At 39.8% G+C, this 26,342-nt stretch overlaps 1 protein-coding gene across 2 annotated transcripts in view; it reads right to left on the minus strand.

The window, feature by feature from the left end:
* Positions 1-26,342, minus strand: part of KCNH5 (potassium voltage-gated channel subfamily H member 5) — a 172,435-nt gene that overhangs the window by 83,268 nt on the left and 62,825 nt on the right. For both annotated transcript variants that reach the window (XR_011324618.1, XM_069783228.1), the window contains exon 7: positions 25,413-25,842. Coding sequence is in view for 1 of the 2 variants with exons in the window: in XM_069783228.1 (XP_069639329.1) it covers positions 25,413-25,842 (430 nt within the window). In the remaining variant the exon portion in view is untranslated. The remainder of the gene's footprint in view (positions 1-25,412; positions 25,843-26,342) is intronic.

The raw sequence follows: 26,342 nt of genomic DNA on the forward strand, positions 1-26,342 counted from the left end.
AGGTACCAAGTGCATTACGTTGAAGACAACAGGCTGCAGAAAACCACGCAGCACGGCCACGAAGAGTCACCTCGATGGAAAGGGAAGTTGCCAAAGACATGCAAAATGCACATTAGTTAGCACAGTATACAGTCACTGGAAAAATGAGCCGACAAATGCAGAAAAGCAAGTATGTTTTCTTTATCTACAGCTCTTTTGGATGATCTCTGACTGCTAAAGCTGTAGGTTTGGTCCCATTCCTGAGCCAGTGACCAGGTTGTTTTACTCTACCGTTTCCAGCTACTACTGTAATGAGACATTTCACCACTGTCTTTTCCAGGGACAGTTAGAAAGCTTGATATTTACGCTCCTTGCCCTCAAAAAACATGTAGAGATTGATATGTCTCAGACTTTCTCTCTCTCAAAACTCTGATTTTGAGACCGAACTGGAAAGAGAGAACAATTTTTAGATTTAAACATTGGGGGTAGGTGGGTGTGGATTATGGTGACAGTAATTAAAATTAAATTGGTTTGCACTATTTTATATTCCACTACGTAACACTAAAGAATAAAAAACTCAAAGCAGAGGATGCTTAATGACAAAATTGATAGGTCAGTTTGTTCCATATTGAATTTATTAGGTTGTAATGGAAGGAAGAGGGCACAGAGCGCTAACAAGTTTTTAAAAGATATTTTGGCAAGACCAGTTAAATGCTTCCTCTTTGACAAATTAGCTGCTTCTATTGAAATAATATTCTCCCTGAAAATCTTTAACCAGCTTTAATAATCTGCCAATTTCCTTGCTAGTAAGGGATTTCTGCAATACTCCAGTGGTATTTGCATTCAGGGCATTCAGACTTACAAGGGCCACATTGAATATCTTTGCATTTAAATTCATGAGGATGTTCAGACAAGTTACCATTGTGGCACAATCTAGTACTAAATTATTACGAGCAGTTTGAAAGTAACTGCTCATCTAGTATCTTGATTTTTCTTAAATACTAGAAGAAGAAAACTCTTGTCTTTTTGATCTCATGATCCTCACATAGGCTGAGATGACATCTGGGAAAGGCTATTGAACACATTTACCATGACTGATCTTCCATGCGTTATCTTTCATTTTCCTTCAGAGAAAAATAAAAAAATCGTATATCTCAGTATCAACTACTAAAAATATATATTACAGCCCTTCAGAAGCAAGTCTATTTCTCACTATATTTCACCTATTGTACTTCAAATAGAAACTGAATCATTCAAATTCCTTTTTGTTAAAATCATGACAAGGGCAGTACACCCCATCCACGGAGAAGCAGTGACTTTGTCCTCTGCATGGATCTAAAATATGACTTAATACTATACTGTTGCTGATGAACTAGTGGCTCTGTAGGCTGTTCACTAGGTCTTTGTAACCAGCGATTGGTCAGGTCGCTGCTTTGGACAGCTAATTTTTTTCAGGATAGAGCTGGCTGTGGGAACTTGGAAGGGAGGTTCAGGACATGCCAGATGTTTTTTGCAGTTTCTGCTAGCCAGGGAAGGTGGGGATCATCAGTATTTAGGAAATAAGGATCTCTTCTGCGAGAATACAAAATGTTTTCCATGAAAACATCCCCCCTGTATTTGTGCACAACTGTACACAACTGTACATGCCAACTGTATTTTGCATTATTTAATAACGCAAAGAAGCTTTTATGATTAACTCACCTGTAAGCCTACAGCACAGCCACAAGCTAAGTAACAGCAAAGGTAGTCCTGGAAGTATTTTAATTAGCCTGGTAACATGCACTTCAAATAATTTGCAATAGAAAAGACTTTTTAAAACGTTACTTGAGAAAATGTAATCTCGATAGAGAAAGAAAGGGGAGGAGAGAAAAAGAACATTACCCAGCACTTTATTTTCCTAACTAAAAATAATTTTTAACAGCTTCTAAATTTATGAGTAGTATATTTAAATGACAAAAAGATAGAAAGAAGCTGTATTAGGTGTAATGTCTTCTGTTTAGAGAAAAGTGACAATAGAAGTTCTGGAGACATAAGTTACATAAACCTAGCATCAGAAGAATCAAGCTCCAACAATTGCAATAGTCCTTCCCCATGAGCTGATAGAACTTTTCAACAGTCCCTTGCTAAGAAAGACAGTGAAGGGAGGGAAAGGTGGATAAAAGATGAGGAATTGGCAATACGTAATAATTTTTCCAGTTGTTGGTAAAAAAGGTTTTAGAATGCTTTTACCTTCATTACATGTACATTTCATGATCCATTTGAAATCAATACAGAAAAGCTGCCATCTATTCTGAGAAGCCAAAAACTGTCTAAATCCAGACTGTTTCACATTATCCACGTTATTGGAGGTGCTGAATTAACACCGTTCTGACAGCAAACCTGCAGACTGATTCCTTTGCCTCAAGCAACTTCAGAGACATTTTGGGGAGATGTGTATTGATTTTAGCACCAGCAGAAGTAAAGAGGGAATGACAGGGAAAGGTGAAAGAATTTAAACACTGCTTTGCTTTGTTACGCTAGCACAATTTTTGACTGAGAAAAGAAATTAAAAATTGGGTGATCAAAGATTTTAAGAAGACGGCTGCACCGGGATGGTAAACACAGGTGCAACCTTCTCTCTGTCCGTATCCCCAATAATCACCTGACTGTGGCTATTTTCAGCCGCCTGTTTTCAGCTTCTCTTCTCAAGAGAGATACTATAGCTGCTGCTTTTCCTACAAATAGCAGTAAACATACAGTGAAAGCCATTTGAGAAACAAAAGCCTATTACTTATGCTAAAAAGTATACCTTTTCTAAATACAAAACATTCTCATAATTTTCTCCCTTCCTTATAAGGAGTATAAAATGGCTATAGCATTTTCAGATGTTTTACAATTACACATTAATGTAGTCAACAGTTTTTGCAAAAGTTGAGAAAAAAACCTCAAAAGTAGCAAGCTTTTGCACAAAAAATACAATCTTGATAATTTGATTTTTCAAGAAGCAAGACCTCTTTTAAAATACCAATTTTGGAAGAAGCTTTCCATTTAAAAACTTACTTTTTCTCATAATGTGATTATGTAATTGTATTAAATGCTCTTAGTCATTGAAATTTTTGAAAAAAAAAGAATGCAGGACAGGGTACTGCAGATGAAACTGGTCTGTACACACAGCTTTGCTCCGATGCCAGAGTATTTCAGCATAAACATTCAGAACAGAGAATTTCACTTGGAGGAGTGCCTTGCAAAGTGAAAACTGGATCACTGTTAGGGTCTTTGGACATCATGGAACAGAACCAAAGAAAAAGCACAAGCGGAAAACAAAAGGTTAAGCACATTCAGATGCCTGCATCATTGTGTTGCAATGAGGACTAACCCTGGAATTACTTAGAATCATCGGCTGCTTCTCTTTTAAATCTAAATATTCCCGAGTCACCTTCAACGCTGCTTTTCTGCAGTGACCAACAGACTTGGCAAGGATATGGGAGGGACCAGGCAGAGGCACCTGCAAAATATGGAGTCTGCTGAAACTAGGGGGATGTGGGAAAGAGTTACGAAGAATGGCCAGGCTTGGTCGCAGGAGATGGATGAGTTCATCTGGGGGAGAACATCTGGGAGAGAAACAGGCAGGAGCCCAGGGCAGGGTGCAATAGGAGGGATTAGTTAGAAAGGTGACCTAGAACCTCTAGAAGGTAAAAGATGTGGGATTGAAATCCCTCAGACCAAGGATGGTTGCCCAGGTCCTAGGGAAATATTCTGATGACCAGCTTCTCTTCAAATACACAGGTGAGGGCAGTGACCCTGCCATGCTGAACCCCTGTTGGCTCCTTTCAAAGAATAACTGCTGACTCCGACTGCATTTGTGGTGGTGGGTCTCAGACGGGCAGAGAATCCTGGCAGCCACTCTGCTTTATAAGCTTCTGCTCATGGGCTTTCCAGCATTTGGATACCCACTGTGTACAACAAGAAACCCAATAGACAATGGCCAACTCCTTTGGCCATTTCCATATTGTTCCTGTCCCACGCTCCCATCCAGGAAGCATATAAAAGGCACCTAGAATTTCTAAGGAGGTTTGTAGCTTCAGTCACTGCTTTGAAGATTTGTTGTGGCAGGGCATTTTTGTAACCTCTGTGGTTCACCATTCAAAGCAAAACCTTGGAGAAGACCCTGTGGATCCAGTTCAGCTATCCATGTTTACTCACACTTGTAACAAGAAAGTGGGTATTTATTTTCTGTCTTCAGATAACACTCCGAAGCTGGTCTCCTCAGCACTAATACATCGCTATTAAATTTCTCTGCTAATTAAAAAAGCCAAGGCCATAGCTAAGGAATTGCAAAACGCTCTAATGGAATTACTATTCTAAGGTGGCTTGAATGTCATAATTTCCTTCTCCAACATAGCAAAATCTTGACAATCACATTAAAGATAAAGAGCTAGAATAAATGCTGTTGGCTTTTTCAAAGGAAACATCATTATGGATATTAACACCTTCTGTGTTAACAGTAATACATGCATTAAATATAGCAGCTTGAGTGACTGAAATGCCTATAAAGCATCTGCCACAAGATAAAGCGTAAAGAAAACTCTGGGCTGAGAAACACCCTGGAGAACTGGAATTAAAACAAGATCTCCAGCATACCTAAGCTATGACTTCCATCAGACTACAAATACAGTCCATTTCAATTCATCTTCATATTTAAGAAATTATCTAAGCTACTTTGATGTCAGGCTAGGCAGCATTTATGGTTTTGTCATCGTATCAGAGCTCTCTCCTTTCACTGTAAAATTCCTATGCTCCAGACACACAGTCTTTCCATTTTCTATCACACCATTTTAGGGAAGAGGTTAAATGGTCCCTCAGCTTTTCACAGTGGACAGGGAACATGGTTAAGAGCCAGTCTGCTTGTCCCATGAACCTCAATCATCTGCTAAACACTGTTTTCCCTGTTTCAACTTTTGCACACACACAAAGCCTCCCCGACCTCAGTTTCTTCATAACCACTCTTCCAACATACATAATGCTATTTTCCTGCTTAAGCCTTCTCCGCCTGCCAATATCAAAGCTGCCAAACCAATTGAGCATCCACATGGTGCAACTTTGCCAAGCCTTGGTTATGACCCCGCTGAGCCATCGGTGTTTGCTGAGCACGGATGAGCATGGGGCTTTACCCTGGAGCTCATGGCACTTGCAGTAACATCAGAAACATGTGGACAGTTTTACCAGCAGATGAGACCTCTGACATCAGGTCTGGGTTTCTGTTATCACTGACACCACCACTGCTTTTGCATTTAACAAATTAAACACAACTAAGACTGATACTAAAATGTAGGGAGCACTGAATTCCCTGGTTTTGGCTAGCTTTTCCATGTTTTTTTGCATTACAGCTGTTCCAATGCATCATCTTTGAAAGTCAATGTACTGTCAGGTATTTAATATTTAAATTGCTGAGACTGTTGAGTGGATAGAGAGTTGACATTTAAATTTTAAAAAGGGGGAGGGGAAAAAAAAAGAGAGGTGGAGGCATGGCAGACAGCATCTTATTTTTAATTAAACAGTGTTATTTACATAACAATGGTAATGATAATTTGCACTGATGAATTTTACCCCAGGTCAGGCAAGTTAGCTTCTAGGGAACTGAGTCCTTGGGATGGAAAGGAAGGAGAAGGTGTTCAGGAACAATTTTGACAATGCGTTTCCTCCTCTTTTTTGTCCAATACTCCTGATGAACGTTTTGTCAACTTTTTTACCATGTAGCTCTATAGCTGATCAAAAGCTGGGATAAGCAAACAGAAAAGCTGTAAAACAGTAATCTATGTTCTTACCAGCAAAGTGAGTGTAAAAAATAAATCAGCATTTGAAAAATGCCTTCCTGTGGTCTATAGGAATAATTGCTCAGCAGTAGTTAAGCATCAAATCCCACATTTACTCAGAGTAGCCTCTTCCCTCTACATCTGATCCAGAAGGTGGAACACAAACCAGATGGCTACAGGGCCCAGAAAACAAGTTACTGCAATGCCCTGAGCTCAAGGCTATCCTGAAAACCATCTCTAAGCCACAGCTGCACAACAGCACATCCCTGCAAGATTGCTAATGTGGATGTTGGGAGTCAGTACCATTCCCAGCTGCCTGCACTCCACTCTGCCCTTAGTAAATCAAGTCTTAATGTCAAGTACACAAGGACATAATAGTACCTACATGCCTTACTGTGGCTGCCAACTAAAGGACTCGCCACAGACGAAAGCGAACAACTTTCAAATGAACTTTCCAAATAACGTGATTATTTCCGTAGAGCGACAGACAGAAGGGAACAAGAATAAAGAAAGGGAATGAGCACTCAAAGTGACAAAATATAAACAGCAGATGGTTTTACATAACTGACAAAAAGGAAAAAGTAAAGAAAAAAAGAATCCCTTCATGAAAGGGGCTAAACCGTTGTAGATTAAAGTCTCAGTTTAAAAATTGATGCACTGTGGGAAACTGAATAGCTCAAAAGAAGAAAAATGACAGGATGCAGGCTTTTTTCTCTCCGTCCTTGGCCTCTGCTATGTGCTGGTCACTAAATCTATATTCCTCGTTAGGTACAAATACAGGCAAAGCACACTCAAACCCAAACCTTCCTCTTACTCTCTGAGCCTGAACATCCAACTAATTTGCAAATCTTACTAACTCAGATTCTCCTAGAGGACATAATTGCAGTAATATGATAATCAGGTTCACAAGACTCATCTTAAGAGTAGTTTAATGTTCATCTAAGCAAATGATACCCCTGTTAAGGTAACTTGCAACTGCTTGCCTAATTTCCTGACCTAAATGTCTCTCAATAACTTCTGGGCCCAAAAATAGTTGGCTCTCCCTTGGAATATATTTGGGTACGTGCATAAAAGCATCTTCTAATTCTCTTCCCACCATTTCAGCCTTTAACCAGAAACTAGCTAAGAAGGCACAGTACCAGATTCAAAGATGTGCTTACACAAAACCCCACTCAACCTGGAGCTCAGGATTGGAATTAGCAAAGGATTAAAACCACGAGGTCAAGGAATAAAATTTGTGACAGAACTAGAACCATGAGGTCAGGGAATAAACTTCTCCAGGAGAAGGAGAAAGTGCCCTGAAATTCCCCTCCCGCATGCTCCAGGCAGAGGATTCTGTTCCTCTCTTTCCCTTTTTCCCCACCCTATTATTTTTTCAGGCCAATAAAGGAACTGACAGAATAAAAGCTCCAGGTGTTACATTTCAATCTGACTATATTGGTCCTTTTACTTATAGACATTTTCCAAGACCTAAAATAAAAAAGTCTACTGTCCTTTCCATGAAGACATTTCCACTGCAAACAAGCCCCTTGCACAGAACGACCGTTCCAGTTTCACCCCAGGTTTTAACATGAACCCAGGTTACTACTGACACTCCAAAATCTGTGCCCTTCTTCCCCCATAAGGTCTGGATGAGGAAAACCACACTTGTCTGTCATTTTTCCCTTGGACCATCTCTGCCTATGGTTTTGCTCATCCTTTGCAGAGATGAAATCTCCAGGATCCACACAAAGCACACAAAAATGAGCTCTGCCAATGTAACCACTGGAAGGAAAAGGCAAGCTGAATCCTCTTCCTCAGAGAATTTAGCACAGCTATTTGGTACTTCTTGTATTTCCTTAATCCTCACAGATTTGTCAAGTGGGACACCTTGCTTTTTGAAATAAGTTTGCTGCACTCTGTACTAAGTGCTTGATTAAGGGACAGCTGTGTATGTACTGATTATGAAAAGGTTGGAGTCTGTCCTTTTTGTGGGAACAGTGTGCATCAAATTTTCCAGTGAAAAATGGGCACGATTAATGCTGAAGCAAACAGAACGACTGCTATGAAATGGGCCTAGAGTGCTTTTATATATATTTTTAAATGTCTCCAATATTCTCTACTTAAAGACTTTGACAACATAATTCTGCAAAAAAGCGTATTTACCCTGCATAAATAATACAGAGCACTAACCTCCCAAAGGAAAGAAAATACTTATTCCTGTTGCTGTGATAAATGTTTCAGATGACAGCAGAAAATCTCTCCTCTAGCAGCACGAAGAAACACAGGGAACAAAGCTCACTGCCAGTCCTCCCATCCCAGTTCATTTATATACTCAGGGTTGGAAAAGAGGAAGAAAAATTCCTGACCATAATCAATTTCAACCTTTTCTAATTTCACCATGATCCATGCTTATAAATATTTTCATTAACTATCCCATACAACACTCAGCTACATACTTAGCCTAATTAGATTATGGAAATGGTTTTAAATCAGGGAGGTTTAATTAGCAGCAATTATTTCACATGCTGTTACCACTATGTTATGGGATGGCATGGATAATTTCATAACAAAACAGAAAAAAAAAAGATTTTTCTCACAATTCCATATTCTATTGTGATGCACAACACAGGCTTCACTTTCTGCCTATACGAATAGATGCTACTAACAGCCACAAAAAACAACTGTGAGTTGATAGGTACTCACTTTCACATCTCAACATCGTACGTACACCCTCACTAAAGCCAGCTTGGCTTTCAGTTAAAAAAGAAAAAAAAAAAGAAAAAAAAAGAAAACAAAAGGGAGATGGGGGCTGAAGATTCCCACTGTTTTAATGAGAAGATGCCATGTAAATCAGCCTCCAAGATAACACGCTTCATGCTCTACCTTGTCACAAAAAGTGAGCTGAAATTAGTATCAGCAAGACATATTGTTGCATAGCTGAGCCTATGGATCCTGGAGGTCTCCCCTTGTTGTCAAAACAACAGGGGTAACATTCTGGTTGCATGGAAATAAGCAGAAAAACTGTGTCAGGATTTTACCCTGGGACAACATAGATGGTCTTATTCCAATTATAGTTGTACATAACTACCTAGTTGTATGCCGGGTCAACAGTTGTACCACATCAGCAATTTGGGGGGGGGGGGATAAGAAAAAAAGTAATTATCATCTTCACAGAAACAACTTCAAGAAAAACAGCATATGAGGATAGAGTCCCTGAGGATAACAATGGGATAATACCTCAATCTGATACATGAGATACCTGGACAGCCTAAACAGAATTCAGTAAAGTCCGTTGTTCTATACCGGGTTCTAAAATGAAGTAAATAGGATCAAATAGGATCAAAACCTAAGAAATGGATTTATCAAAAATTAACTTTGTCCTCATTTTGTGACACTTTTCGAGCCAAATCTTCTAACTAGGATATTAACTTTCTTGATATTTTTATTTAGGTGTCTTGAACGTGAAGTGACTATAAAATGAAGTAAAGAGAATTTTACAAATATAAAGCTGATTGATTGTCAAATTTTATTTGGGGCGGGAAATGGAAGTAAAGTAATACTATGTCTCACAAATGTACATTCAATGTTTTTTTACCAAAATAAGGATAGTTAGTTTGGAGTGTTATCTGCAGAGTGAACAGTGTGCTTCCCAGCTGAGACAGAGTTTCACCTCCCACACTAAACTTCCTTCCTTTGTCAGACTAATCCATTTTGGCCTGATATTTTCCAATGTCAAGGTGAATGTTTTTAGGAAATTTGAGGGAAGATTAGTTTGGCTGGTTTTCATTTGTTGTAACTCTACATGAAAAATATGGTCTTTTTCATTCGTTTTTGGAAGTATATGTAAGAGTAACAACAGGTATAGGCAGAAGTATCAAATACAATGCAATTATTGATTACATTAGGATAAAATATAGATACAAACTTTGAAAATATCCTTCCAATATTAAAAGCATTCAAAAATAACATCTACAGTAGAACTGAATTTATTATGCTTTCTCTAAGGCTATTCCAAAATTTTTCAGACAGAAACAGGTTGCAAGAACAAGAAACCAAGGAAATCTCATGCAGAAAGCACAAACCAATGACAAATCATCCAATTTAAAACTAAAACCAGTGAGATCTTCAATTGGTTTCTTGGTCTTTATGGAAAAAAATGTGTCTAACGTTAACCTACTATTAAGGCTTACCACTCCAAGACCTAGAGCTCAGAGGTCAGGGACCTCAGAGTAATGGCTTGATGGTTTATCTTAATCTTGCCTGTTTAGTAGCTGTTATCTCACATTTCCTTTTTATAACTAATATTTCTGTGTGGGTTTTGGGGGGTAAAAGGGGAGCAAGGAGCAGATCCTAAACGCACTTAAAATATTCCATGTTGGTTGCAATGGGAAAGGTTTTCAGAAAAAAGGAAATGTTATGTAAAAGCAAAGATCTCTTTGAAAGTGAATGGGACATAAACTCCCCAAAGCTATATCAGTGTTTTGACTATGTTGCCTGATATCCTGAACAACTCACATTTCCAGTGTCTAGGATGGGACTTCCAAATCTTTTGTAGATTTACAGCAGATGATACCTGTTGTGGCTTTGTGGTGTCAGCCATATATATCTTGCCATTCTACTAAATTATATTGGCTCTGCCTTAAACATGCTAATATATCAGTTTAAAAGATCAGCATGTATTGGACTGGTGCATTTATCCCTACATATGCTCATCACATTCTTATGAGAAGCAAGAGACAGGGACTAATTTCAGCACAAATCTGTACTGTTCCCATGTACCCTGGCTATATTAATCCTGGAACTATTTACCATTGAACATACTGCTCATGGTAGAAAGAATTGGCTCCAGTCCTACTTGGTAGGCTGCATCCCCTGAAGCAAAATAATATATATATATATATATAATTATTATTTTTAAATCAGGATGAACTACAAGGTTCATCTGATTTCCTTCCACGAATGCTGTGGCTCAGACCCACATGAACTTCTCGCTATCATGAAATATCCTGACTGCAGGCTATTAGACTGGCCAGAGCAATGGACAGTATCCCCTATTTACCTCTGCCTTCTCCTGAGCTTTTAAACTATTGATTGGTAAAAATTAAATGCCTCCTGCATTCTTTGAATTTAATTGAGGTCTGAACCAGTTACGTGGAGTCAACTACAGAAATTCAGACTAATTCAGTGCGGTCGGACTCCTTTTTTTTTGATTCCTGGAACATTTTCATCTGTTTTCATTGGCTCCCCGTAACTTGGAACATGGTTTGGTAGGCACTGTACAAAAACATGTGGAGTTCCTGCCCCCAGCCATTTAACATTTAAACCAATAAATCAGGCATAGGTTTGGAGAGGAAAAAAAGAACCACAAAATTTATCAAATGCCAAAGTCCAGGACTCTACCAAATGTCAGATCTGGAAATGAAACTAAAGGTTTCACATTCCTAGATGAGAGCCTTAACCTTTAGACATCTCTACCCAAAAGCTCTTGTTCCTCTGCTAAATGTTACCAATTAAAAGAGACCACAACTAACTCCTTCTCCTTTTCATGTACACATGAAAACACATTAGTTAACAACCTCAGTGTGTTGCCATTATACGTGAAGATGCTTTGTTGCTACAGTTATAACCTGAAAGACAATAAACTATGAGAAAGTCTGCTTCATTCTGACATTCTTATTGTAGTAACATTAAAACCATTAAAAATATCATGCCACTGCAGAGATGTCTGTGTCATATTGACACGACGACACGCCTTTATCCACAGTGTAAATTTGGTTAGAAATGTATGTGCAGCACGCAAAGGAAGAAAGGAATAAATATCTGGCGCAGAGATAAAGAACATAGGACTCTGTTCCCTTTGAATTTATAATCGTAAAGTGATATATTTCAGCAAACATCCTCTTTGTTGCTTTCTCAGCTGGCTGAAAATGGATTATAAGGTGAGGATGCATAACTTCTCTACGGTCCATTATTTCTTATTATCATCCAGATGGAGCGTGGCTATTAGAGCACCACTAAAAACTCTAATGAACTGCAATGTTTTAGATTACTAATTCTTCAACAGCGTGTTTGTGTATCAATAATAGACTGTAAAGACAACAACAACAATCTGACCAATTAGGCTAGATCAAATCTGCTCAGCTCGGCTTCCCATCCCTCTTATTCTGGGTGTTCATGTGGGTGTTCAATACTGATGCAGTTTCCATTAAACTCCTTCCAAAGCCTCTAATCACCCCTTACAATACTGCAAACATTTAGAAGTATTTAATGGCTTCTCTTGCTTATAAGAAGCGTTTAAACAAAAACACAACCATGTTTAAACCGTATGAATAATTTTCTCGCTATTCTGTCTGTAATGCAGGGGAGTTTAAAATCTCACTTGTTCCTAAGACAGCTAGAGAGTAGTTTATTTGTGAGAGCCCCAATATTTATCATTAAGTCCTCTGTTTAGCAAAGCACTTTAGGATTTAATTCATTAATACTTTCTGATATTCCTGGGTTTGTTTGGGGTTTTTTAACAGGTTACACAGAAACTTGATTTAAGCTTGTGCTTTCCTGGATTGCTCCTTTAGCAGTTGGTAGAATATGTAAAACAGCTGCAGTGCTGGGTCCCACTTCAAAGCTTGGGAAAAGTTTTTTTTTTCCAAAAATGGACAAAGCAGGCTGTGGGATCTATGAAGTCACTAGCTTCCTAAAATTGTAATCCTGCTCCAAAGCCCATCAACACAACACAAATTATGTGCATCTGTTATGATCCCTGAAAAATACTAAGGAAGTTCTGCCAAGGAAGATTTATTATTTTGAAATGAAGACTAATGCTTCAGATTAATCTCTCTAATTCTGCCGTTTAAAATCCCATTTAACAGCCAATGCTATCCCTTGACTTCCCAGAAGAGACAGCAGATCAACTCAACATGGGTGTAACCATGGGCACCTGCCTGGTCCTACCAGAGGAGTAGAGAGGGGACAAGGTACTCTGTGGCACCAACCACATCAGCTCCCGCAAGGTCCCACGAGACCACCAGCAGGCTCACCTGTGTTTCGCTTCTCAGCAGGACCAGCTTTCAGCCCCTGCTGCAAATGAGACATATGCGATAGGGCTCAACACACCATCACTCACACGCAACCACAGGCACACAGTCTTGCACGTCACTACATGGACCTCTCTGATAAAATGACCTTGTGTACGGGGAAAGGGAAGGTTGGCCACGGACCTCCAAGGGCTGTGACCATGCCACGGGTGTTGTAGGCATCTGTCCTGGTTTTGGCCGGGATAGAGTTAATTTTCTTCTTAGTAGCCAGTACAGTGTGTTTTGGATTTAGTGTGAGAATAATGTTGATAACACAAAAATTAACTCTATCCCAGCCGAAACCAGGACAGCATCTCACACACTTGTTTTTCCCTTCTCCTTCACTTCATTCACCTTCAGACAAGAAGATTTGATTACAAGCTCCTTCTTGCATGACCAATCTTCACCCACATTTAATTATTTCAGACTCACATCCTCCAGCCCTTTCAATATTTTCCAGTATGGCACTGATGCCAGCAGCTTCTTTCTGAACTTCTTTCTTACCTTATTGACTTGCTTGCCTTTTTTTTTTCTTTCAAGTGCTAATGTAGAAAGATTGTGTTTGATTAACTAGAAAGTTACATTTCCTCTAGGTAAGGTGGGCTATCAATTTGAGCAGGAAATGTCTGCATTAATGAGGCACAGTCAATAGTCATAGGCATAAACCTTCTTTATGCCTCAGTTTCCTATTAAAAATAATGGAGTGGAAGCATCCATCAGATTTCATGCTTTAAAATGTTTCTGGTCAAAGAGGAAGAAGGGCAAATGAAGCTAGTCCTTTCATCATATAAAGGAATTATAGTTTGTTCCCATGTCTTTACCAAACAGGTGATCATTCAAACATACCATGTAAAAAAATAATTTCCATACATGGGAACTTGCTGAAATGGATGGTGAGGTTTTACAATATGACTACATGAATTTTAGGCATGAGTCCTAGAGACCTTCAAACGGGACTTAGTCTCCGAATTCCCTCTTGACTATATTTGGAAGTTCCACCCATAAACCTTAAACATCAGAAATGTTCCTTTCATTATGGCTTGTGGCCAGAAAAACACTTAAAGGTAAGCTCGCATTAAGCAACAATGAGGTCAGTGGGACTAATTCGAGTGATTAAAATGCACCGCTTGTTTAAGGTCCCAGTTCAGGAAGGACCGAAGAACCTGATTAAATGCTTTTAAAAAATAGGTAGGGATTCATTACACCTCGCTCTGCCCTCCTAGCCTTTAACCTAATGTCATTCGATCTCATATGAGGCAAGAGAAATGAGACTTAAAGGATGCAACACCCCATTCAAAGGCAGATAATGTTTGCCTGTGTGACGACTGATGATACTTTCAAGCTGTTCAACCTTGCCAATACATTGTAAGAATTACAATTTTTCCCTTGCTTCTACCGTTACTGTTGGCATGTGCACACACAAACACAAGTGTTGAAGGGACACAGATATCGCTGCTGCTTCCAGTGTTCCAACCTCAGGAAAGATCCAATTTAGGGGGCTTTTAGCTCAAAACTGACCACTGAGGGAAAACTGACACAGAACTCGACACAATGCCACTTCTATAGAGCTGGGCTTTTTCCTGCAGAGGAATTCAGCCTCCAAGGCATCTCTAATTGTCACACCACAATGTAGAAATCAGTGGCAGATATTTATAACCCCTTTTCTATCAATTTCATCCCATTTCAATTCTGATTACGCTTCACAATAGAGCTTTGAAATATGGTTTAATTTTCATGACATACTTTAGAAGAAATTAAATATTCTGCTCTGTTATAAAATCCTTCGTGTTATTATGCAAAAAAATGTAGAAAAAATAATATAAAAGCTTATTAATCTTTCAACTTTTAAAAAATATCTTTTTCTATCTGCTGGCCTTCTTCCTTTTACCTGCTTACTTAGTTTCCCCTGGAAAAAGAGAGAAATTGTTGAGAGTGAGAAAATCGCCCCCAAATCTCTCTTTCTCTCAGTCTTCAAGGAAGATTCTACTTCCGTCCTTCTGCTATTCTTCCAGTGGATAATACCAAAACATGTGGAATTTTTTAAAAAATATATTTTAGAGGAATAAAGTCAGGAAGAAAGAGGGAGAAAACAGAATATCCAAGATAAAATTAGTATTTTCTCTTTCTTTAGTGTAAATCTTTATTTTCTCAATGAAAAAGTCCTGATGAAAACACTGAGGCAAGAACATTTAGCTGAGAACTATATTTCAGCAACAAAAACTTTTAAAGCCAAAAAAAGTTAAACTCCTCTACTGAAATTAATTTCCCTCTCTTTCCTGCAGATGGACTTGATTCAGACCCACAGTGAGAACAGGTTCATCTTCCATAAATAATTGAAACAAGATTCGTCAGCTCCAAACAGTGCCTTCCATGAGAATATGAACGGTACCATTCAGCCCTTGTGCTTGAGAAAAAAATCCCACTAAAACCTTGTTTTAGTGTTGGACAACCCCATTCACCTCTCAATGCCTTGCACAATTTGGATGACACCAGCATTTCCACAGGGAGCTGAACTTCCCCAGGATGAGTGTACCCCAGCACGTGCATGCACATTTTACATTTCAAATATGGAAGTGATATGGGGCGAATATGCAGTGCAAACTTGCAGCCACTACATCACGGACCATAAAACATCACTAAATGTTAAAGGATGGTCAACCGTCTAGAGCAAGTGAGCTTTGCTAGCTTTGTCTTGCTTAACACATAACAGAGATTTTCGGCTGTACCTTATTCTCCCTGCAGCATCAGAGAGATGTAGGGTTGGGAGGGACCTCAAGGGATTGCCTGGTCCAATTCCCATACTGAGGCAGGAGCAAGGATACCTGGAGCAAGCCCGACAGATACTCATTGATGAAGTGGAGTCTGCCAAATCCGGTGGTGGCTTTGCCCATGGTCTGAATCTATCCACAGCTGAAAAGTTTTGCTGGACTGATGTTGGAAACCCCAGTTTCCAACATCAGTCTTTCTTTCCCTCCTAACTGACCTGATTGCCCTTCAGAAAACACAGAGGACCAACATTTTTTTCCCTTTCAAGCACACTCTTTCCACGGTAGAAGTCAATCTTCATGTTCCCCTTCAGCTTCCATCAGCTTAAACCAAAGTCAGTTCCTCCAACTGTTCCCCTGAGATCCTGCCTTGTAACAAATTTTTATTGATCTCCTCTGTCTCTAGTTGGTCTATAGCTTTCTTAAAGCCCTGTACCAAAAAAAAAAAAAAAAAAAAATCTCACCAGCCCTAATCCCAGCAGAATAAATGCCTTCTTCAGCTTGCCTAAGACACTGCTCCTGATACTTTCCAGAGAGAGATTTACAGGTTTTAGCCCACTGTTGTGTTACATTGTTTGCAGTTGCCTATCACTTTCCCCCTCCCTTTTCCTCCAAGATCCTCTCCAGCCTCACAGCAGCAGAGCTGGTTACTCCCTATACTGCACTTACGTATTTGATTTCCCCTCTTTACACGTGGTGCATTGCATTTGCCTTTACTGACTTCACCCTGCTGATTTTGTGCCACCCTTCCAATTTATTGGATCATTATGGATTCTGATGCTGTCATCTAAACCACTTGCAACCCGTCCCATAACTCTCCCAATGTACTCTCTCTGTTCTGTCACTCAACTCTGCTCATGAAAGTGTTGAATAAAATCACATGCGGGGCAAAGACTTCTCCGGCAGTTCCCTCCAGGTTTGACAGTGAAGCCCTTGATTACTTTTTGAGAGAGATTTTTAAATCAGCTATTGCCGGCTTTGTTATGACTGTGTTGAGATCATCTTTCACTCGTTTGCTATGAGACCACTATGTGCAAAAGTGTCAGAAGCCTTTTAAAAAGTTCAGATGTATCGTATCTACTAAATTCCCCTTATTCACTAGGCAGTTATCTTGTCAAAGAAAGAAATCAGATTAATTTGCCATGAACTCATCTTGACAAATCCATTCTGGCTGCTGGCCAGTGGAATAAAACTAGTTTTAACCATTCATGACCAAAATATTCCAACTGAAGCACAACTGGATTTTTTTTGGCTCAGCACTGGCAGGGAGGCACAGCAGGTACCCAAGGGAGAGATGCCATTTTGGATGCTATCCTGTCCTTCCTCCAAATTGACAGGAAAGGCGTAAAGCTCTTTAAGGTAGAACCTGCAGTCATACTCCCACGTAGGGTACGCTTTCATCAGCAGAAAATTTTTCCTGATTCTACTAAGTTTCTTGCAGAAAAAGCTGCAGGAAAGATGAATGAAGGTAAGAGACATGCAGGCTCAGTCCTCAGTGCTCTCAGTATTTTCAAGAGGAACATGACATTGTACTACTTCAGACCTACAGAAATGAAGCAATGAGAAACCAAGAACTAGTATCTGTCATCTTTTATCCAATTATCTGATAACTCTTAGTACCACCAAACGTGTTACAGTACCACAGGCATTAGTGCAATAATGAAACCTCCCAGAGATTTGGGCTTTTTATTTCTTTTACAAAAACGACACAAAAAAACCAGCTCTATCTATCAGCCTCTCCGGATGTGCAGCAATGTCAGTTTTCCACTTATAAAATTCAGCCTAACAAAATTTAGGCATGGGAATTTCTTGATTGACCTGAAAAAGTAGTATTTTAAGGCCTGATTCACTGGTATGATTCAACTTTTCTACAACATGACACTTCCTAAAACAACTTGTCTCCTCATGCCACTGCCCAGCCTAACAACTTTCCTTACACTCTGGTTGATAAACCACAGCACTTCTCCGCAAGTAAAGCTAGGCCAATATTAAGGAGATTTAACAGCAAATACGTCTTTTACCCACCGAAAAGCAGTACCCACTGTGGAGCACAGCTCCACTGAAATCAGGCAGGATCTACCTGGGTAACTGGCCTGACTTATCTGGGTAACTCTTCTTTTTGAATGCCAACCACACACAGGTATTTTCTCATGAGTATACAAAATTAAGCCCTGCAGATTTCGAAGGATCTCTATGCAGACACAGGCCTAGATCACTCACTTGGCTTTCTGAAACTTCAGAACAGAAAAACACGAACAATCTCCCTAGGCCCTTCCATCCAAGGGGTATAATACCTCGGGGGTTATCTTTCATCTAAGATTTGTTTATCCCTCTAGCACAATATGCTATAAAGCTGTGCTGTGTTGTAAGCTAGTCGGATGTATTTGCTGATCTAGTTGGATTAATTAAAACTTTTTGCTTCCTGAGAGATACAGATGTTATGAGTAATCGAGGACAACCTGATAATCCTTCTTGGGACCATCTCAGGTGGTTTCTTGCACTGTGTGTGAGCAACAGCACTATGGAAAGGTTGATTTTACACATTTATGTATCATTATTTAACAGCCATTTTCAGTTGTTTTAAATAACATAGCTCAATAGCATGAAATAACATTTCTTTCTTCATTCTTACCTCTCCCACTCACTGCCCCACCTCTCTTAATACCATAAATTCATTTAAACATATCAAGCCAATGATAATAAATGTAAAGCTTACATAAACACACACTAGCTACAACCTTGCAAAAACAAAAACCCATAAAGCTTCCCAAAGAGGCTGTTTTAGAGTTTTAAAGCTCTTTATATAAAGACACATTTTTGCTATAAACTACAACCCGAATATCTAAAAATCTACTGCCATGTCAGAGTTAAAGCAAAACAAGGCACATATGCCCCTCGTGGTGCTTCTGCCAATTACCCTTGTATCCACGCCAATCTCACTCTTAGACTGAAGTTTCATGAAAAAGTGGATGATGCTAGATCATTTACTCCCTAAGAGTAACTTGTTTTTTACTGTAGGCTACTGATGCATTTATACTCTAAGCCTTTTCCATGCAGCTGTTCAGAGAATATTAAGATTTCCAAGTTTGGGTGATGCACTGAGACCAATACCCTTCCTGGAAACACTTCATCTGCTCCAGCTGTGAGACATAACTGAAATTGCTAGTAATTAAAACATAGCACAGAAAAATCCTGATATCCTTGCTTTGTAGAGCTGGTAGCACTTGGACTATGGTCCAGCAGTCAAAGCGTCAAAATGCTTTTCCAATGGCATTCAAAAGGGGAAATTTCCACTGAAAGACAACTTCATGTAACTTTCTGTGTCACCTCCTTCTGTGTGCACTGGTGGGTACATGTGAATGAACAGTTTTACCCTCTCTTGATTTGGATGTTAAAGAATGTACCACCTTTCTCATTGTCTCATCTGAAATACTAAACTGATGAATTTACCCCCAGTTTCACTTATAACTTGTATCACTGACTTAGTTGCATAGAAATCTTTACCCCTCGTCTTCTAGGTGACTTGCAGCCTTTTGAAAACCTTTCTTCAAGCTCTGAAATATCAAGATACGCTCACTTCAAAGACAAGGCGTAGGGGTGATGCACAGCTTTACTTCCAGTATTTCATCCAGCGGGATATTGGTGATGAAGCCAAATGCCAATCTGCCCAGAACAAGACAGCTAGAAATACACCTAAAACAGCCCTTTTGGGAAAATCTTTGGCATCCTGTCTCAATGTTTAAAACCACTCTGGGTCAAGCAGTTCTTTACTGCAAGGCAGTCACCACATCAACACCTCCTCCTCCGTTAGCCCTACATCCCTTAGAAACTAATTAATTCCTCCAGACAATCTCCACCTCCCCTAAATAAAATGCTCTGTCTTTGAGACATAGTTGTTAACGCACAGCTGAGTTTGCAGCCTTTCCAGGTGGATGCATGCTTGTGCAGAGGAGCAGGAGGGATGCAGTTGCACACATAAGAGCTCCTAGTTGGGAAGCATCCTTGTGCCCTCCTCTCAGTAGCCTTGATCAGGGCAGTTTTGCCAAACCATGTAGCAGATACACATCATACAATATAGAAGACCACGAAGAAGCGAGAAGATGCTTCATCCCTCCCTCACCGGGCCAAATTCTGTAGGACATTCAAAACTTTGCCAAGTCCAACCTGGTAATAACCTGCAAGTGCTCCTTCCAGGGGGTGCAGGTTATCACCCAGCTCTCCAGCCACTTCACACTGGTTGCTGTGGAAGCATCCTGCACCCCACCTTGCCAAATACAGTTTGAGAGTTACATCCCTATGTAGCTGAAGCAATTAAGAGCTCACTAGTGGGGCCATGCTCTTGTTCAACGAGATTTGGATAAGGCCCACATTTTAAGAAACTGTAAGGAGCAGCTCAAAAATTGGCACAAGTTGTCTACCGCTGAAGAGGTCAAACCCGTCTGCGGCTCCTGGACAGGTGGCGCAGAGCCGTGTCTCTCCCACACCCCAAATCCCTGCAGGAAAAGAAAATGGCCTTACACAGGACTGACTCTTGTAGAACACCCTTAGAGCAGGGTTGGATTTCAACCATAGCTAAACACTCAGGCCTATAAATTCCTACAACTGTAAAGCTTTCTCACATTACTATCTGTTGCTGTAAAAAATATGATTTAATCTACGTTACTGGTAGCGATTTTTGCTAGAAGGTGCTATCTTACACATACATTCTCCTCGGGATCAAAAATTAAATCCTATGGACTCTTGGGACTGCTTGTCTGGAAGTCTGCCAGACAAGCGCTTTCCTACAATTACACACTGTTGTGTCAGTGCGTGGGCTTTGCCACTGCTTAACAAATTTACTAGATAAACCTCCATGATTCATACAAACAGCACTCAAGTGGCTAACTACCATATATTGGCAGGGAACTGACTAATGTTACTTGAACAATGAAAGAACCCACTTGAATAACGAATTAGGTTTTGGCAGATCAATGGAGAGATGACTGACAGCCCGCGGCAGTCCGTGTCACAACTCTAAAACAAGAGCTGAGGAACAGCAAGGGAGGGTGCCACAAGCAACCAGCAGCTTTTCTGCATCGTTCGCCCATTGCTCAATACAGGAGGTTTTAGAACCAGGGGTGGCTCAGATGAGAGCATCTCACCCAATCTCCATAGGAAAGAGCATGTCCTATTCTCTCCGTTTAGTAAAATTAAAAGCAGAGCAGGGTATCAAGAGGAACCCACCCACGCTCTCCTTCATCAGCTCTCCCCTGAACAATAACAACTTGGGGTCAAAGTGATAGCAATCACATCTGTTTTCTTTTCCAACCTGCAAATCATCACCTTGGGTATTTTTAAGATGAAAACAAGAAGTCAGCACTTCAAGCCATGAAACTAGAAACTGAGTTTTAGAAAGAGCTCTCTAGAAATTGCTCCAACGGCCAGCAGCAATGACCAATTTTCCAGAGAAGGTATCCTATACAATCACCGCAACGAATTCTTCTGCTCATACACAAAACCAACTTGAATTAACAAGCCTGTCCTCACCATAATTTAAAACCAGTCACTGAAAAATAATTTCTCCCCCACAACAACCTCCCCATAAATCTGGAAGTAAATAGAAGCCAAAGCAAGAGATGTATATAAGCATCTCCCTAAAGCAAAAACAACAAAGCACCCTTTCTGAGCTCTTCTGGGGACTGACAGATGACTTAAGAGATTCTTCTGGGACTTTCACATCCTGAGAAACAGTGAAGTATTCAACGTTCATTGACATTCCTGGCTTCAATATCTTGTTCTGACCTTCCCTTGCAGCAAGGATCATCAGGGAATTTCAGTGACCAGTGGAATATGCTGGATTTCTGTTACTGCTTAGATACAGTACGTGCTGGGTTGAGCCAACTCAGCTGGATAAACTAACTCATGTAAATGCCATATTTATGGGGCTAGACTGACCCTGCAATCTGCTTTATGTCATTCAGAGCAATTTCATTGTTACACACGGACAGAGGCAAACTGATTGCCCCCAGTTACACAAGAAGCATGCAGAAGTGTATCAGGGACTTTTTGAGCTGCCATCTGGGAAGCTGGCCACTTTTCTCCCAGTGGAAGCACAGGAGGGAAGAAGGCATATGGCAGTACACAAACTCTTGTCGTTTAAACATTCACATTTGTTTCTTCAGAAAACCCCATCTCTCCTGAATTCTGCAAGCTGTTTCGCCCTGCCATATTGCCACCTTCCCCAAAATGCCTTTTCCCTTTTACAGACTTTCTGAAGTCTTGGCTGTGCTCAGCTGCAAGATAGTAATAGTGTACAAACCAAAAGTACCTTTCTGGCTTCTTAATACGTTCCTTTTTGTGAAAGGCACAAACCCCATTAGTTTTCCATGTACATCTATGGCTGTGCTGCAGAAGCCTAAAACCTGCCTGTGAACTGAGCTAGAGCAACATGCAGCAGCAGAGACTGAGTTTCTTGCTAGAGGCTGTGAGCTGACAGAAGATAATGGGAGGTTTATGAGAAAGGTCCTTCCTGAATGATAAATGATCCCTGGTCCATTCAAAGCATCTGACGGACCTACCTATTTGTTCTGTTCCGCACAGAGAGGGGATGAAATTACCTATATCAACACAAAAGGAGCTACAAAAATCAGATTTTCAATGCATATTCAGCAACTCTAGGCAGCAAATGCAAAGTAGGTATTTAAACAATAACCCTTGTAAAAAAACTTGCTTCCTTGTCGTACGATGCTTTATGTTTGCCATTTTTAGCTTTTCAAGTGTCAAGAAGCAACAGAAAAAATATTGCTGAACAGCACTGGACACCAAGAAAAAGCAAGTGAGGCAAAAAGAAATCTGAAGTATGCTCCACAAGATGAAGTTAAGTTATTCAAAGCTCTCTTTTCTGCAAGACAGGTGATGTATTTCAGTCTAAATATCCCACCCGATTCTGTCCTCAGTGAACAACCAAGTGACAAACTGCCAATCAAATTGAAAAGCATCCCCATTCATCTGGGTTTCCCCCGCCACCACCCCGCACCGAGCAATGCTTTATCAGCAGGTACAGAATCTTAATTTGGCTATTTTTAACAAGTACACCATTTTGCAATCCTGCCCACCAGAAGGATTTGCAAATCTCTCCAAATACTCCTCCCAGGTCCTGATAACTTTGCCAGCATGAATAGGAAACTTTGGGCTTGCAGAACAAGCCGCTGCTAGCTGACAACGCAGTGAAGATTTTCTTTCATATCTGCAGTTTGCATGAGTAGGCAGCTGGGATTGTGATGAATTACTATCTTCAATTCCACTGCTAAGTTTAAGACATTTATTTGGCACAGTCTGTTAGAAAAGACACTGCCAATATCAACTATTGGTGTTAGCAAACTTTTTTGGGAGAACTACCAAAGGTATTTCACAGTCTCTCTGCTTATAACAGGAGTCAGCTCAGGGACCAGAGTTTTTATTGATTGAACTTTAATTGAATTTTGCTGAATGTTTATCTCAAAACACTGTTTCAAAAGAAAAACTAAAACATCTCGTTTTGAAAACAACTTGAATAGTTTTCACTTCTTAGTTACACCTTTTCCTGGGGCCAAATCCTTTTCCCAAGCTCACTGGCCACTTTGATTGCCTAAGAAACTGCATTTTCCATCGGCTATTTATTGTGTCTTCCTGTCCCATTTTGGTGTTCAGACTGTCCTGCCTTTAGTAGCTGGTACTGCAAAGCATGTTTATACAATCCTGCAGGTCTGATCTCTTTGCAGAAATACTGCAAGTATAAAGTCCATGACCAGTATCTATTTGGAAGTTGGCATATTTTCTAACCAGTGTTCAACCAACCAAGCAACTCCTTTTAGATTTCAGGAGTAGTCATCATACTGATGTGCTTCAAACCTTCATTGATATGTTGGCAAAAGATTCAATCATTTGATCACAATTGAGAATTTTTACACTTGCAAATAATCTAAAAAGGTTTCTTCTGTGTGTAGCCTTCCTGCATGCCACAACGCTCTTCACCCCACTCACAAGAGAAGCCACATGTATTTTGATGGCATTATTTTTATGGAATAAGCAACTTAACTGTTCTTTTGCCGTGCTTCTTCAATTTTAGATTCTACTTTTGACTTTGCCCAAAAGCCTATAAACCTACTCATGGTTCTCCAACTACTAAGCTTACAGGTACCACTTATAAATTTGACATGTACATTTAATAATTTTGTGGGTACCACTTATGAAAACTATTAAAATCAGCCAGTGGCACATACACAGGTTATTGTAATGTCAACTCTGATACTGCTATGTGTATTCCCCATCTTTAACATATGTTTCAGAGATGGAAAAGCAAGAGAACAATCCACCTAGAACAAATACAAAGCAGGTTACAAGCTCCATTTCCTTTTCACTTACCGAGGCCATGCATCTATTTTGTTATTACTATTATTATTATTCATTATGGTTTTATGGCTCTCACTCGACCCTAAATCATTTACCACAGCTGCTTAATTGCTTCTGTGGGGCAACAGAAGTCCCCACAAAAGACAAGGGAAGTAAATATTACGGTATTTAAAATGTTCTATATCCACTTTATTCTCCAAATCCCCAGCCTTCTGTAAATACCACAAAGCAGTTTCAACAAATGGCTAATCAGCACCTATAGGTTTTCTATGGCCTAGCTGCAATAGCTCATTAATGCTGTAGCTTGGGGATTTGCTTTTTATGGACTTTGAAAATGTTCTGAAACACATCAACCCATCATGTAAAGATGCTGTTCAGCAGAAATTTCATTGCACCACGCTGCAAGTAGAGTCCTACAACTGTAACCTCTCTTTTTAAAAAGCATTTAAAAGTCTCCAAACAAATGGCTTTAATCTTCTAAAGATCTAGAAAGACTGTAGCAAGAAAACTTCCTTTTTATAGTTCAGTATTTCTCTGAGATGAGCTCAAAGTGTTAGCTGAGATAATTATCAGAGAGATTATGCAGTTCTTATTTTCAAAAGGTTTTGTTTGCTCTCTTGTTACATAATTGCTTAGTGTTTGTATGGAGCTCAGAAAATTGAAAGCATCAGAGAAATACCAAGAATTATTTATTTAACAGAAAAATAATTCTCCCAAATTATACTAACATTTTCAGCAGTCTTGACTATATTTTGAAGATTTCTGTCAACCTCGAGAGCTGCTCAGTGATCTAACCTTAGTAGCACATAAAATAAGAAATGTGCCTTAACAATATTGGTTTTAGACTATTTCAGTTGAGCTGCAAAACAGCACGAAGCAGAGAAAAGGTGCAATATAGTGTCTTATGATTTCCTTCACTTCTAGCTTTGCTGGTGCCAAAGGTCACCACAATCTGGAGGTAAAATTAGGACTTGTAAGTCAAACCAGTGCCATGAAGCACACAATCACTTTATGGAATCACTAAATGTTTCGAGAATTGGCTAAAACAAGCTCAAACATTTCCAAGCCTGTTCAAGTTTATAAGCAAAACTCAGTCAGACTACCTGAATTTGAATATACATTGTAACTTTTAACCAAATTCCAGCCAAGACCATTCAACCACAACCAAAGCCATCTTTAAAGTGTAAATAAGAGGCCCTGAACTCAATATAAAATTATCATTGAGCACACTTACGTACATACCACACTTAGTCTCACAAACAATTTAAAAGCTACAGCAGCTCCACAATTTCAACTCCTGTTTTCAATAATTCCAAGTTCATTTCATGATTATTTACAGGTACTTCAGATTTTTTAGGATGTCGAGAAAGCTTACAGCAAGTGTGCTATGCAACCATCGTAGTAGCTATACAGCTACCTTTTGCTTAAACACAATAAAATCAAATTCTACTTACAGCCAACCATCATCATGGCCACTGAAAAAATCTTCTCTCCATCAGTGGTTGGTGCTATGTTTCCAAATCCTATCGTTGTAAGGCTTGTCATGGTAAAGTAGAGAGAGGATATGTACAAGGAGTCTTTACTGGGTCCTCCTTCCCACTGCCCTGAGCCAGTGGTGTTGTATCGATATGGTGTCCCAATACTCAGTGCCAATTGGTAGAGCCAGCTATCTGTTTTGATTGTATTAGTGACTTCATCTATGACTTCGTAGTCCCCGATGCTGTACCATATGCAGGCTAGCCAGTGGGCCACCAGTCCAAACACACACACCAACAGTACCAGTACAGCAGCACCATATTCCAGGTAATGGTCCAACTTCCTGGCAACTCGACCAAGTCGTAGAAGACGCACCACTTTTAAGGAACTGAAGAGGCTACTGATCCCCTAGAAAAGAATAAAAATCATTATTTCGTCTGACATATCCTGCTTGTTAAGACAGCAGGCTGTACAGCAATTCCTGCATCTGCTTTAAATCTTTCTACACAATTTTTCACGTCCCAGACGACAGAATACAAGATCAAACCCTCCTCCCCCTCCAGTACTTTTGTCCTCATCAGGGTAAATCAAGTTTGGCACTCATTAGGTGGATAAATTACTTCATTCAAGCTCAGTCTTTCCAAGTAACAGAAGAGTTCTGTGGAATCCAAGGTGAGAAATGGCATGTTTATTACAAAAAGGAGTGATTAGATACTTTGCCAGTTTGAAGTAAACAGGAGACTCTGCTTTGAGCTCAAGGAAGTCAAATGTGGTGTAGGAGCAGTCACAGATGGAACTACAACATCCAAGTGGAGCCTTCTTGAAGCTTTTCAGAGAACAGTGTTCTATTAAATCCAAGCAGAGGATTGCTATTCTGGCCAAAATGGGGGTCCACTTATTTCAACAAC

Source organism: Haliaeetus albicilla, chromosome 5 (genome assembly GCF_947461875.1).
Source record: "Haliaeetus albicilla chromosome 5, bHalAlb1.1, whole genome shotgun sequence".
Lineage (NCBI taxonomy): Eukaryota > Metazoa > Chordata > Aves > Accipitriformes > Accipitridae > Haliaeetus > Haliaeetus albicilla.